Genomic DNA, 15,301 nt, shown 5'->3' on the forward strand with positions numbered 1-15,301 from the left:
GATGAAAAGAGTTAACACAGCAGGCCTGAGATCACTATCCTTAAAAATACCCGCTTGCAAAGTTGACCCTTGGGTGGTATCTGGGCACTCAGATTTCAGGATGGTTCCCACCATTCCCAGAACTGATAGAAGTGACTCACAGTGCCTAAACTATTTATACAAAAATATGGCACATGAAAAACAAGTGCTTTCCTTGTGGGAGACTGGAAATTTGGTATATGACCAGACAAATCTCTAATGAGCTTCCTTAGTAGACAACACTGAGCCTGTACTGTCATAATTCCCCGCTGGAGGAATTAAGTGCATCTTGTGGGACTTCATGGGGAAAGGACTCCTGGAAGCTTGAGCGTGCTTTCTTCAGGACACTGACACATGTACCTTTTCACTTTGGTGATTATTACAACATTTTGGGTGCTGTGAGTACTTCCAGTGAATCACTGAACCTGGTAATGTTCTTAGGGACACCTAGCAATGTTCTTGGGAACACCTGACATATCTTTATATCTAGCTCCCATCTGATACATCATGGTCCACATCTACCCTTCCAGGTTTACCCCAGATTCTGAAAGCCTTATAATTGCCCTTTTAGTTAGGTATCAATTGGGTATCGGCTTGGTAATTTTCTCTGGAGGATTTCCCAGAATAAAAATTAACAGGATACTCTTGTACATACTGGATATGCCAACATGTCAGCCTTCTACCTCAAAGAGCTGCCCATATATAAACTACAAACAAATCAGACCCTGAATTGTGTTGAGTATTGGCTTCTTGAAAACCAAGTAATCAAGGATACAGCCATTACACATGTGCTTCATAGAATATTTAACAGTGTGGTATAGGAAGAAAGTGACAATCAACTCTGACAAGGCTCTGAATCAAGAGGAATGCTAAAACTCTTCTAAAAAGAAACATAGAGACGGACAAAAATGGCAATGATTGGAATAATCTGAGGAACAGGCTATGTGCTTACGCATCTGTCCTTTGTTTCTTTTCATCTCCTATGGCTAGATTTCTGCAATTCTTGACAAAAATGTAGAGCCCGCCGGTTTTGTAGCAGTAGCTGATGTGGAGAAGAATTTCCCCACTGACCTTCACGTTGCCATAGTCTCCTGTTTCACTGTAAACACTCATCATGCTGTTAAGGCTGGTCTGGAATAAACAGGAAAAACATGTTCACTGTTGTTCTAAGGATCTCTGCACAGAATCTACCCCTTCATTAAATTAAAATTCCTGTTCTTTATGATAAGCAGGTACATCTAAGGTGAGAGAAGAAAGCAAAAATCACTTGCTTTGTTTGTTTTCCTGGTTCTGTATAAAATACCAGACCAAGAAAAGACAACAGATCTAGTATCATAATTAAGGAAGGCAGGAAACTTGCTGACAGGGCAAATGTTCCTTTTTGGGTTAGTGAATATCCTTTGCTTAGTCCCCTCTAATGAACAGAAGGTCACTGAAGTATTTCCAATCCTATGCCCTCTCCACATTCCTGAACTTTCTCTTCTTTCACTGGTAAAGTTCAGTGTACTTTAAAGATGAAAAAAGAAGTGTTCATTTCATATTCTGTGCTAGCAGCAGCCATAAGCTTCTTTCTCTGACACCCATGGGGAGCAGTGCATCAGTTTCTGGGGAGCCAGAGCTCCAGCTTTAAGAAGGACATGCCAGATGAGCATCATGTACTGACAGCTGACATGCTCACTTCCCCCCCAACTTAGTAGCCACATCTTTGGGAGTCTCTAGAAAATAGTAACATACAAAATAGATCACTGAATAATAAAGTCATGTACCAATCAATCAGTAAATTTTAAAAGAGCAGTTGAAATCTACCAGAATGAGTGAGGTTTTTGATAAGGCATTAATGGCATGAGACATATTTTAAATTACATGTTATGAAATTATCCTTTAGCCCTAGAAACAAAAACTCTATCTTTGGGGGCCAGTGCTGTGGTGCAGTGGGTTAAAGCCCCAGCCTACAGCGCTGGCATCCCACATGGGTGCTGGTTTGAGTCTTGGCTGCTCCGCTTCTGATCCAGCTCCCTGTTCTATGGCCTTGGAAAAAAGTGAAGGATGGCCCAAGTGCTTGGGCCCTTCCACCTATGTGGGAGATCTAGATAAAGCTCCTGGATCCTGGCTTCAGATCAGCTCAGCTCTGGCCATTACAGCCATTTGTGGAGTGAACCAGCAGATAGAAGACCTCTTTGTCTTTACCTGTCTCTGTAACTCTTTCAAATAAATAAAATAAATCTTTAAAGAAAACTGTACCTTTGTGATATGAATGTCACAAAAGACTGCCTGGAAGACTTTCATGAATGAATGAATGACTCAGTAATTTTGTAACTCCTGGGAACCACTAGGAATATAGGATTCTGGTGAGTATAAAGGGACCTTAGACTTGCCCTTTATTTATTTATTTATTTTTTGCTTTTTAATATATATATATTTATATATAAAGAGAACAGATTTCTGTTTTATTAATCTGTTTTATAGATTTATGTATTTCATATATACAATTTTAAACCCATAATGATACTTTCCCCCTTCTTCCTCCTTTCTTTTTTTAATATTTGTGGTAACATACTTTCAATTTAGTTTATAGCCACAGGCTTAATCCTCTACTAAATAAAGAATTCAACAAGTAGAGAGTAGAAAGACCCCTATTCCAAAGGAGTACAGACAAGAGATATAAACAATAATCAAATCTCAAGATTACTTTCCATTTTTATATGATAACAAGAATTTTGATAGAATATACATATATATGTTTTGCAAAAATGTTATTATATACCTCCAATTGTTCAGACAGGATGCTCCTATCTCTTCCAAGGTTAAGTCAAGGATAAGAGCAAGCTGAGAATTCCATAATTATTAGGAAATTACAGCTTAAAGAGGGCAGTGAGTGAACTAATTTATCTTTCTTATATTAAGATAATGTAATAGAATTTTTGTATATAGCAGATACCTTTGAGCAGTGCTTTTCAAACTTTTACTGCACACAAACCTCCTGGGCATCTTTTAAAAATGAATATTCTCACTTATCTAGTCCGGAGTGAGCTCTGAGATTCTGCTTTAATAACAAACTCTTAGGTCTGCAATTTCCTAAACCACGTGTTGAGGTACCCAAGAGCACCACAGCACACTCACAAGAGCATTACATAATATTTCTTGTTTTTTTTTTTTTTTGACAGGCAGAGTGGACAGTGAAAGAGAGAGACAGAGAGAAAGGTCTTCCTTTCCATTGGTTCACCCCCCAAATGGCCACTACGGCTGGCACACCACGCTGATCTGAAGCCAGGAGCTTCCTCCTGGTCTCCCATGCGGGTGCAGGGCCCAAGCACTTGGGCCATCCTCCACTGCACTCCCGGGCCACAGCAGAGAGCTGGCCTGGAAGAGAGGCAACAGGGACAGAATCCGGTGCCCCGACCAGGACTAGAACCTGGTGTGCCGGTGCTGCAAGGCGGAGCATTAGCCTATTGAGCCGCGGCACCGGCCCATTACATAATATTTCAAAATTTCAAGGGAAATAGAGACATTTATTAGACATCATGCAAACTAGTAACTAGTAGTTTGAAGTGTCAGTATTAAATCACGCATTTTCTCCACAAACTCTCATCTGTATGAAGCTGAGTTTTTGACAGTTGCTGTAGCAAAAAGCAAGTATTATATAAAAAAAATCAATGTGGAATGGAAAATTAAAAAAGGGTTATGTTCAATCAGATTCTAAGATTTGAGAAATAGGCATGCATATCATATTAGTAAGCAATAGAGACTATTTAAGAATGAAATATAAATGTTACTTTTCAATATAGCTGTGTTTTTTTCAAAAGGATACTAAGTTGTATAGGCTGCAAGTGTTTATTAATAACATATTAATAAATGGACTAGTCAGGTGTTATTTTTGGCCTGTGATTGTCATATTTTGACATTAAGGGCTTCAAGAATAAGCTCAAGCCCCATCGCATTAGACACAAGAAAACTTTGGTCCACAAACATTGTTGCCAGAGTCAAGCCATAAAAGCAAGATTTTCACGTTTCTAGTCTGAAGCCCTCTCCACCATACTTCATCATCATCTTTTGTTTACACCACATCTCTCTGCAACCACATCTTTAAAAAGAGTATTCTATAACCAGGGGCCCCCATGTATAGAAAGATATTTTAGAACCCAAGAATTCTGAGGCTTGGGGAAATTAAAGGCAATTATGGCAATTTTACTACTAACCAAACTGTAGACTCTTAACTAAACCAAAGCTGTAATAGAAAATAGAGGTGTTTACTCTACAGGTTTTGTTAATTATAAATAATTTTGTGCTATGTGTCTTTTGACTGGCACTAAGATTCTAACATCTAGTGGATTGAAATACTTGGCCTCTGATAGTCTCATTAATCTTTTAAAACAGAACATTTGGTTAATTTTAAACTAGTCATAAAAAGATAAATGCCACAAGAATTTCCAACCTGGTCATATTTCCCAAACTGTGAAATTTATGAAGTATGGTCAGAAAGAAGGAAAAAGAGAAAGGTTGCAAACTCACAGTGTCTGAGTCAGCATCAGGCACATTTAAGTAGGTCCATTTTCTTTCAGATCCTGCTTGAGAATTCTTTAAGGAAGTTATCCAAAGATCAAAAGAAAAGGGTTATTAGAGAAACAGATTAGAGGAGCAAAGAAAAAGACTTATAGTCATACAGAAACAGTGAAACACAAGAAACAGGGGCTTATACATCCTTCATCTCAAGGAACTTCCTAAAGACTAAAAGTAAGAAAAGCCTTTATTCTGGAGGCAGTGTGAAACTATGGATTTTTTTTTTATTTGACAGAGTTAGACAGTGAGAGAGAGAGAAACAGAGAGAAAGGTGTTCCTTCACTTGGTTCACTCCCTAAATGGCCACCATGGATGGCGCTGTGTCGATCCGAAGTCAGGAACCAGGTGCTTCCTCCTGGTCTCCCATGCAGGTGCAGGGCCCAAGCACTTGGGCCATCTTCCACTGCCCTCCCGGGCCACAGCAGAGAGCTGGACTGGAAGAGGAGCAACCCGGACTAGAACTCAGCGCCCATATGGGATGCCAGTGCAGCAGGCAGAGGATTAACTAAGTGAGCCACGGCACCGGCCAGATGGTTCTTGAGTAGGCGAGAAACTGGAATGGGTACGTGCTTTAGGAAGACGACTGGCAGCAGTGTCGACAGTGGTTGGGGAGTTACAAGAACGATGTTAGGTAAATTTGTCAGCAGAGAACTGGAATAATTTATTGGCTTTTGCTGACTGGACTTGATCTAGGGAGGGAAGTGAACGGAAAGCCTGGCTGAGGGAGTGGGCATTTGGCGTAATTGTTGAGGTGCTGTTTGGGATGCTCACATCCTGTAGCAGAGAGCCTAGGTTCACGTGTCAGCTCTGCTTCCTATTTCAGCTTCCTGAACATGCAGACCCTGGTAGGAAGCAGGTGATGGCTCATGCTGTTAGATCAATGCCACCCATGTAGGAGACCTGGATCGAGTTGCTGGCTTCTAACTTTGGCCTGGCACAGCCCTGGCTGTTGTGGGCACCTGGGGAATGAATCAACAGATGGGAGCTCTGCCTGTCTGTCTGACTCTCAAATAAAAATAAATGAATAAACACTAAAAAAAAAAAAAAACCTGGATTAGGACTGAAGAAGGAGAAGGAAGGAATCAGGAACCTTAGAAAAAGCCCACAAAAATTAGACTGAAAAGTATTCTGTGAGCAAAGACAGGCAGGAGCCTACAATGACTTCTAACTCATTAGCACACATTTTTCCAAGAACATTCACATCTCCTTTGGAAATGCACAGAAAATGAACAAGAGAAAAGAAGGAACTTTCCCCATGTGCTAGAGAAGTGCTTACCGTAGAGAGGCCACTTGCCAGACTGTGGGTGTTCGCAGAGAACTGAGAGGACACTATGTCCTCAATGCCCTCTTCAGTCTCTTCCAAAGAGTTCTAAGAAGGGAGGGGGAGAAACCAGTAATTTGCTTTATTTCTTCTCTGGAAAGTCTCATTTAATAAAAACTGCTTTTCTTGCATGAATTCTTGAGATTCAGATAAAAATATCTAGAAATCACGCCATTCCTAGGTTTTCTGATTTTCCCCCTCCAGTCAATTTGAATTATACCAACAGAAGAATAGGTAGAGGAAGGGACTTGAGGTCAGGGTTTCCATGTAAAGATGCTTGCTTTATGGAAAGAACATGCAATTTGGAATCATACAGACTGGCTTAATTTCCTACTGCTCTGAACTCAAAGATGCTTCACCTTGAGAAACGTATTTAAGCTATTTAAATTTTTAAATATTGAGTCTGTATGCATACATCTGAAATCCCCAATTCTACTTTTTTCCCCACATTTCTTTTTCTCCATAATGATAAAATGTTTTTTTTCTCTCACTAGTTATTTAAATGATATATTTTAAAGTAAACAATTTCAAGAAATGTAGGTAAGTGTAAATAGAAAACATACATCTTTCATTAACATATTAATGGTAGCGGTATGTACTAATTATGTTTATGTTGGATTTTGAAAAATGACACTTTTTGTATCTATAGAAAGGATGTGGTTATTGTAGTTATACCACTGAAATATTATATTATACTATTTTTTAATGTGAAATCAACTTTGCATCCCTAGAATAAAGCCCACTTGGTTATAGTGTGCAATTTTTTTTTGGTACTGGACTTGGCTAACACTTTTTGAGCATTTTTGCATCTATACTCATGATGGGTATTGATATCTAGTTTTCTTACGATCACTTTGTCTAGATTTGATATCAGTGTAATACTACTGACCTTCTAAATGGGCTAGGAAGTTTTTTCCTCCAATTTTCTGAAAATTTTGTGAACCGTTAGTATTATTTCTTCTTCAAATACTTGAAAGACTTAATTGATAAAGCTATCTGTACCTGGGCTTTTCTTTGGGGGATGCCTGATTTAGTCTAAAGCTGCCTCCCTACACACTTTGAGTTTGGCTTAAAGTACACAGTTAACTGTAACCAAACTTGATTTGTAAACAGATTGTAACTTACTCCTGTAACCCATAGCTGAGTCTCAGCCAATCACAAGTGGCCAACTTTTCAAACCATGTTCAAATAAGACAGATGCCAACTGTAACCAGTTGGATTGTTTCTGTACCTCATTTCTGTTCTTTGTGCTCATTTCTATTACATTCACATTAATTAGCAGAACAAATTATGTTAAGCAATCTTATATACATTAATTCTTCCTTTCATGCCCTGAATAAAACTTACTTTTTACTGCAATATTTTTGACAAAATGCTGTCTTTACTTGATATTATATTTCAGTTTTGCATACATATTCACAAATCAGCTTGAAGCGTTTTACTTTTAAACTATTTTTAAAGTAAGATTTGAGTATTGAGGTTACACTGGCTCCATACTATGAATCTGAATATTTTCATAGTTTGCTAAGATCACGGATAGTTGAACAACATTGTAATTAGCTGTTCTTTAAGGCTGAGCACAAGTAAGCTTTGAAACCATTTGTTTATGCTGCCTACTTCTCATTTTTGTGATGGACATTTTAAAAGATTTATTTATTTGAAAGGCAGAGTTAGCGAGGGAGGGAGGGAGGGAGAGAGATCTTATCTTCCATCTGCTGGTTCACTTCTCAAACGGCCAAGGCTGGGCCAGGTTGAAGTCAAGAGCCAGGAGCAGCTGGCACCGCGGCTCAATAGGCTTATCCTCCACCTGTGGGGCCAGCACCCCGGGTTCTAGTCCCGGTTGGGGCGCCGGAGTTTGTCCCGGTTGCTCCTCTTCCAGTCTAACTCTCTGCTGTGGCCTGGGAAGGCAGTGGAGGATGGCCCAGGTCCTTGGGCTCTGCACCTGCATGGGAGACCAGGAAAAGTACCAGGCTCCTGGCTTCGGATCAGCACGATGCGCTGGCCGCAGCGGCCACTGGGGGGTGAACCAACGGAAAAGGAAGACCTTTCTCTCTCTCTCTCTCACTGTCCACTCTACCTGTCCAAAAAAAAAAAAAAAAAGAGCCAGGAGCTTCATGAAAGTCTCCCCTGTGAGTGGCAGGGGAATGTTAGTAGGGAGGTGGATCGGAAGTGGGGCATTTGAGCCTCGAAACAGCACTCATATGGGATGCTGGCATCACAGGCAATGGCTTTACCTGCAGTGCCATAATGCCAGCCCGCCCCATTGTGGTGGATTTTAAAGTAGTTTATAAGCTTTTTATACTACAGTAAATAATATTTAATTTTTGAACTCTAAGTTTTCTGAGTTGTTTTGGAAAAACTTAATATCATTTTGTTATGTCTTTCTTCCAAAGAGTTCAAATTTTATTAGAGCACTTACAAAATTCAGAACAAATGATATTAGGGCAGGAAGGGAACCTTAACAATAATCCATTTTAACCTTCTCATTCTATAAATGTGTTCTTTGAAATATTAATTTTTACTTAATTTAGTTTCAATTAAGAAGGCCATTTCTTGGGGGGGTGTAATGAGATACAGAAATGTCCATGTACAATATATTATTATTATAACCATAGTCACCGTACTCTGCAATAGGACAAAAGAACTTAATCCTCCTATTTAACTGTAACTTTGCGCCTGTTGATCAACCTCTTTCTCCTCTCCAGTCTCTGGTAACTAGTATTTGTTCTCTACTTCTATGAGATCAGCATTTTCTAGATTCATAGAGAACTCATAGATAACAGAATAGATTTTGAATGTTCCTAACACACATGATAAATGTTTGAGGTAACAGATATACCAATTACTCTGATCTGATCATTACACAAAATATATATGTATTGAAACATTGCATTGAACCCCATAGATTTCACAATGATTCCAATTTAATGTTTATAAAAGAATTGTTCACATGAAATACATAATCATGTAAGTCTAATATTATTTGTTTTCTGAAAGGCTGGGATCCCTCACTTCCCAGGTTTAGGTTAAGTGATATGCTTTCAGCCAGGAACTGAAATCCTCAACAGATATTTTCATAGAAATAATCACCTCTCATTAACCTGATTACCTGTTCGTTTTTCTAAATCACAGTTGACTGTGAAGACTAACAGAAAGAGGTATCCTATGTCCTCACTTCACTTGCAACTCTTTTTTTTTTTTTTACAGGCAGAGTGGATAGTGAGAGAGAGAGAGACAGAGAAACAGGTTTTCCTTTTTGCCGTTGGTTCACCCTCCAATGGCCGCTGCGGCCAGCGCATCTCGCTGATCCGAAGCCAGGAGCCAGGTACTTCTCCTGGTCTCCCATGAGGGTTCAGGGCCCAAGCACTTGGGCCATTCTCCACTGCCTTCCCAGGCCATAGCAGAGAGCTGGCCTGGAAGAGGGGAAACCGGGATAGAATCTGGCGCCCCAACCGGGACTAGAACCTGGTGTGCTGGCGCCGCAAGGCGGAGGATTAGCCTGTTAAGCCACGGCGCTGGCCTTTTTTTTTTTTTTTACTTGTAACTCTTTATCATCTGAAAGTGGAACTGCTTGAGGCAAGATTGTATCCTTCTTTCCTCATGATCATTAGGCTGTCTCCCGCATCCAACTTACCATGTCTTTGTCTAAAGTCCCAGGAATGGATTTGCTTCTTACACTTGCAGAATCCTCTAAGTCATCAGTGCATGACTCACTCAAATCTAACTCAGATCGACTGCGGTCTGCAGGGAGGAAAAGAGAAAGAAACATGTGAATCAGCTTATGTTGGTAGTTTGCATTGTTCATTGCAAATGTTTCAAATTTATGCCAATTCTTTTTAGACATAGGGCACAGTAATGCCATGGAAGCAATAGTCAGCAACTTTATGTTATTTATGTTAACACACTCCCATTTCAACAGTATTTTGGAAATTGCCTTAGATTGTCTTACCAGTATTTATGTGTCCATTTCTCTTTTAATTACAGGAGACTAAGTACTCTATAATAAAGTGCCAAGTTTTTGGGCAGGCATTTGGCCTATCAGTTAAGATGCTGCCTGGGATGCCAACATCCCTCACTGAAGCTCTTGGGTTTGAGTCCTGGATCTACTCCTGATTCCAGATTCCTGCTAACATGCAACTTTGTTTGGGTTCCTGCCACCCACATGGAAGACCTAGATGAGTTCCCAGCTTCTAGTTTTGACCTCCAGTATGGGGTTGTTGGTGGCATTGGGGGAATGAACCAGAGTATGGTAGCTTAGTCTCTTTCTCTTTGTCTCTCTTACTCTTTCTGCCTCTCAAACAAAAAAGTAAATAAATTTTTAAAAATTGCAGCTACATATATGCTTTACAAATGCTAAATTTTAAACTGTTTAATGTTTATTCTTTGCTCCTAGACTTTGAAAAACTCTTAGAGTGATTTCTTAAGTTTGAAAAAAATAAAACATTAACAACTCTTGATTTCAATACTTTGAGAATTCATTATGCTTTCATAGTTGACATAAAATGCAAGCCAACAAATTCTAAACTGCCAGTTTTAAATGATACAGAAAACTCTTTCCTGCAAAAAGTAAGGGACCATTGATGAGCTGAGACAAAGTTGTTATTTAGGTACTGGGACATTCTTTCATCAAAACAGCATCATCTACCTTTCAGTTTTAAAAATACTAAGCTAAAACCAATTCACTCCCAGTAATACCATGGACAATCTACCAACCTAGGACAATGTATCCATCAGAATATCTCTATGCCAAATCTGTGCTGAGATAGATATAACTGCTTATAAATGAGAAAGATGGGATACAGCAATAAAGTGTTGAAGTTTAAAATGGTAAATGAAATAAACACTGAAGAAGTGCTTAGCATAGTGCCTAACAAAGAGTATGTTATCAGTAAAAAGGAGCTGTTGAATAGAAGTAGTAGAAGTAGAGTCTATGATGTTTGACTATAGTCTACTTTAAAATTTTTCATGTAAGCAGTTAACCACCTTCCTACTCCTGAGTGAAATTCAGCAAGGACCATACACATTCACATTCAGAAAACTCTTGTGGAACTAGCAGGCCAGGAGAGACACCCCCACCCCCCACCCCAACCAACTCAGCACACAGAAGCCATCCTTAGGCTTTAAGCAATATCATCATTAGTTTATTTATTTTTTTTTTAATTTATTTTTGACAGGCAGAGTGGACAGTGAGAGAGAGAGACAGAGAGAAAGGTCTTCCTTTTGCCATTGGTTCACCTTCCAATGGCGGCCGCCACCGCAGCCGGCGCACCGCGCTGATCCGAAGCCAGGAGCCAGGTGCTTCTCCTGGTCTCCCATGGAGTGCAGGGCCCAAGTACTTGGGCCATCCTCCACTGCCTTCCCGGGCCACAGCAGAGATCTGGCCTGGAAGAGGGGCAACCGGGACAGAATCTGGCACCCCGAATGGGACTAGAACCTGGTGTGCCGGTGGCACAGGTGGAGGATTAGCCTATTGAGCCGCGGCGCCGGCCAGGTTTTTTTTTTTTTTTTTAAGATTTATTGATTTATTTGAAAGAGTTACACTGAGAGAGGAGAGGCAGAGAAAGAGAGAGAGATCTTCCATCCAATGGTTCACTCCCCAACTGGCCACAATGGCTGAGCTGTGCTGATCAGAAGTCAGGAGCCAGGAACTTCTTCCAGGTCTCCCATGTGGGTGCAGGGGCCCAAGGACTTGGGCCATCTTCTACTGCTTTCCCAGGCCATAGCAGGGAGCTGGATTGGAAGTGAAGCAGCTGGGACTCGAACCAGCGCCCATATGGGAGACCGGCGCTTTAGGCCATGACGGTAACCCACTGTGCCACAGCACCGGCCCTGATCATTAGGTTTTTAATGTTGAGGATTTCATCATGATTTTAGTTCCATATACATGGAACATAAACATCATAATTATGGTAAATTTATCTAAATAGATTTCTTATTCATAGATAATAAAATTAATTTTATTAATACTTCATAGGATTACTATGATAGTGAGATAAAATGATATATTTGAATGTACCATACAAGTGAAAGGGGTAATTATTCATCCCATAATGCTGATTTCAGATAACTCCTTATTTAAACCATGGAATGATTTATTTGTCCGAATATATGGAATTTCTGACCACCATATCTGACCATCATTTTCTTGATGTATTCTTATCTATTATTTCAAGCACATCCTGGACCATTTTTATTTCCTATACTCCTGTATTGATATTCTCATATAGTTCTGAAAGTTAGTGATGAAGCCTGGCAAGAGTATGCACTCAATAAGTGGATTTTGCATGAGTCAAGAGATCCAATGAATACCTGGGCTCACTATCAAGCAGTTCCCACAGATTGGGTCTACCACCATAAATCAGAGAATGGACAATTATTTTTTAATCATGAAACATCCTCTTAATACCACTTACAGCAATGAATTCCATATGATTTAGTAATTTTTTATAAGAAAGTAGGCATACTGTAAATACTCACCAGAGGAAATGGAGGTCCCAGACACTGCTATGGAAGGTGTGCCTGAAGTGTTTCTATGATGACTTTTTATGAGTTCCTCAGAGGTGCTTTCAGTGGCAGTCAAAACCATGGAACTGTCAAAACCACGCTCCTTCATACAAGGTAAAAATTGAAAAAAATCCTTTTATTGACTATAATTTACTTTAAAATGCTCCTATATAAAATACACCTCAGAATAAACTCATTTATGTCTATTGCTTTGTAGCAGGAGTCAACTGTCATTTGAAGGGTCCTCATCAGGAATCCATAATATACCAACACTTACTATCAGTAACTTCTTTTTTAAACTTTTATTTAATAAATATAAATTTCAAAAGTGCAACTTCTTGGCCGGCACTGCAGCTCACTTGGCTAATCCTCCACCTGTGGCACCGGCACCCCAGGTTCTAGTTCTGGTTGGGGCACCAGATTCTGTCCCGGTTGCTCCTCTTCTGGTCCAGCTCTCTGCTGTGGCCAGGGAGTACAGTGGAGGATGGCCCAAGTGCTTGGGCACTGCACCCACATGGGAGACCAGGAAGAGGCACCTGGCTCCTGGCTTCGGATTGGCGCAGTGCGCTGACCATAGTGGCCATTTAGGGGGTGAATCAATGGAAAAGGAAGACCTTTCTCTCTGTCTCTCTCTCTCTCTAACTCTGCTTGTCAAAAAAATAAATAAATAAAAAAAGAAAGTGCAACTTCTGGATTATAGTGGTTTTTTCCCCCCATAACCACCCTCCCACCCACAAACCATCCCATCTCCTACTCCTTCTCCCATCCCATTCTTCATTAAGATTCATTTTTAATTAGCTTTATATACAGAAGATCAATTTAGTATATACTAAGTAAAGATTTCAACAGTTTTCACCCATACAGACACACAAAGTATAGAGTACTGTTTGAAGACTAGTTTTTCCATTAATTCTCATAGCACAACACATTAAGGACAGAAGTCCTACATGGGGAGTAAGTGCACAGTGACTCCTGGTGTTGATTTAACAATTGACACTCTTATTTATGACTTCAGTAATTATGCGAGGCTCTTGTCATGACCTGCCAAGGCTATGGAAGCCTCCTGAGTTCACAAACTCTGACCTTATTTAGACAAGGTCATAATCAAAGTGGAAGTTCTCTCTTCCCTTCAGAGAAAGGTATCTCCTTCTTTGATGGCCCATTCTTTCCACCAAGATCTCACTCACAGAGATCTTTCATTTAGGTCATTTTTTGCCACAATGTCTTGGCTTTCCATGCTTGAGAAACTCTCATGGGCTTTTTAGACAGATCTGAATGCCTTAAGACCTGATTCTGAGGCCAGAGTGCTGCTTAGGGCATTTGCCATTCTATGAGTCTGCTGTGTATCTTGCTTCCCATGTTGGATCATTCTCTCCTTTTTAATTCTATCAATTATTATTAGCAGACACTGGTCTTATTTATGTGATCCCTTTGACACTTAATTCTATCTTTATGATCAATTATGAGCTTAAACTGATCACTTTAACTAATAAGATGGCATTGGTACCTGCCAACTTAATGGGATTTGGAGTCCCATGGCACATTTCTAGCTTTACCATTAGGGGTAAGTCTGAGTGAGTGTGTGCCAAACTATCAGTAACTTCTATTTCCAATCTATTCTAAAAGGCTTGTTAATTAGCAAAAATGGTGTTTAAATACTTTATCATTCACAAAATTAGTGCATGTTCTAATATATGGTAAATAAGAATGATGATACAGGTACTCCTAATCTTACGAACTATGTACAAGAATCTGGCAAGCTTCACACCCACAGAATAGCACTTGGGCTTAGAGCTCTGTCTGGTCTTATGGTTGTCCCCATTCTTGACATCATTTCTTCTTAACCACCTCTTTCATCCTCTACTCACATTTAATAGAAGACCCTGCCACCTTTTTTATCTACAAGGCTGTTGATTAGAATATGGTTGGCTACATCTATGTTGAAATGGAACTTGCATGCATGGCACTTATCGATGTTCATTAAGGGATAAAGAGTGGGAGCTTCTCCAGCTTATAGAATAGGTGATTTTGGAGGCTGTCTGCTTGCTAATAAATGCTTGTGCATGTGGAAAATTCAGTCTCATCCTTGCTTTCATTGGAACATGATAAAGGAAAACTCTGTCTCAACTTTGCCCATGCCTATGGGCTTGACCATATCATCACCCCAAACATGCATGAGCATTAAATAGGGCTGATGTTTGATGTTCATGCAAATAGCATCATGTTGTGATAATGATCAAATCTAAAATGAACTCTTTAGTTCTTCCTTCTATAAACAATCAAAAAGTGCCTTTCAACATCTTGCAGAAAGGAACTCCCTCCTTGCTTCACAATTGAGACAATTAGGGATACTTTGATGAACTCACTCCAGAGAGATGTGGCTCTCACTTGCTTAGTATACTAATCAATTCAGCTTTAATAGACAATTTTTAGTCTTTGATTATTCTCCAACACAGAATATCAGTAGCAGGACGTATATCACTTCTAACTCCTCTAATTGCCTTGGACTAAAAAGGTTTATCAAAAGTGTGTGACAGAGGTCAAGTGAGTAAATTAGTTTAGGTCAGTTTTCAACATCACTTCAAAAAGTTGTTCACATGAAGAATCCTTTAATTAAGCAAGACCAAGTTCTAGAGTGACAATTATATCAATGGTAAATTTTCCCATAGGCTAACTGGGAGTAGTATTAGTACTGAACGCTAATAGGCCAATTAATATTTTACAGTCATTAACATGCAATACATTCCCTTGAGGTTCAGGATATCAAACCAAAAATTAACAGGGTACAACCATAACAGAGGAAGGTTAGAAACTAGCATGTTCTTAAAGTTTTCCATTTAAAAATCTTACTTATTACAAGCTAAAGCAGAAAAGAACATTGAAACAAAGAGATGCCAAGAA

General features: G+C 39.6%; 1 protein-coding gene across 3 annotated transcripts in view; it reads right to left on the reverse strand.

The window, feature by feature from the left end:
- The window catches only part of SYTL5 (synaptotagmin like 5), a 266,662-nt gene that overhangs the window by 37,807 nt on the left and 213,554 nt on the right, over positions 1 to 15,301 (reverse strand). For 2 of the 3 annotated variants that reach the window (XM_062184126.1, XM_062184127.1), the window contains exons 8-11: positions 12,374 to 12,503; positions 9,531 to 9,637; positions 5,852 to 5,944; positions 971 to 1,149 (exon numbers count right to left, since the gene is read on the reverse strand). In XM_062184126.1, the coding sequence (XP_062040110.1) occupies positions 971 to 1,149; positions 5,852 to 5,944; positions 9,531 to 9,637; positions 12,374 to 12,503 (509 nt within the window). Of the gene's footprint in view, positions 1 to 970; positions 1,150 to 4,527; positions 4,594 to 5,851; positions 5,945 to 9,530; positions 9,638 to 12,373; positions 12,504 to 15,301 lie in introns of all 3 variants that reach the window. The other variant, XM_062184128.1, reaches the window with a different exon arrangement.

This window comes from Lepus europaeus, chromosome X (genome assembly GCF_033115175.1).
Source record: "Lepus europaeus isolate LE1 chromosome X, mLepTim1.pri, whole genome shotgun sequence".
NCBI lineage: Eukaryota > Metazoa > Chordata > Mammalia > Lagomorpha > Leporidae > Lepus > Lepus europaeus.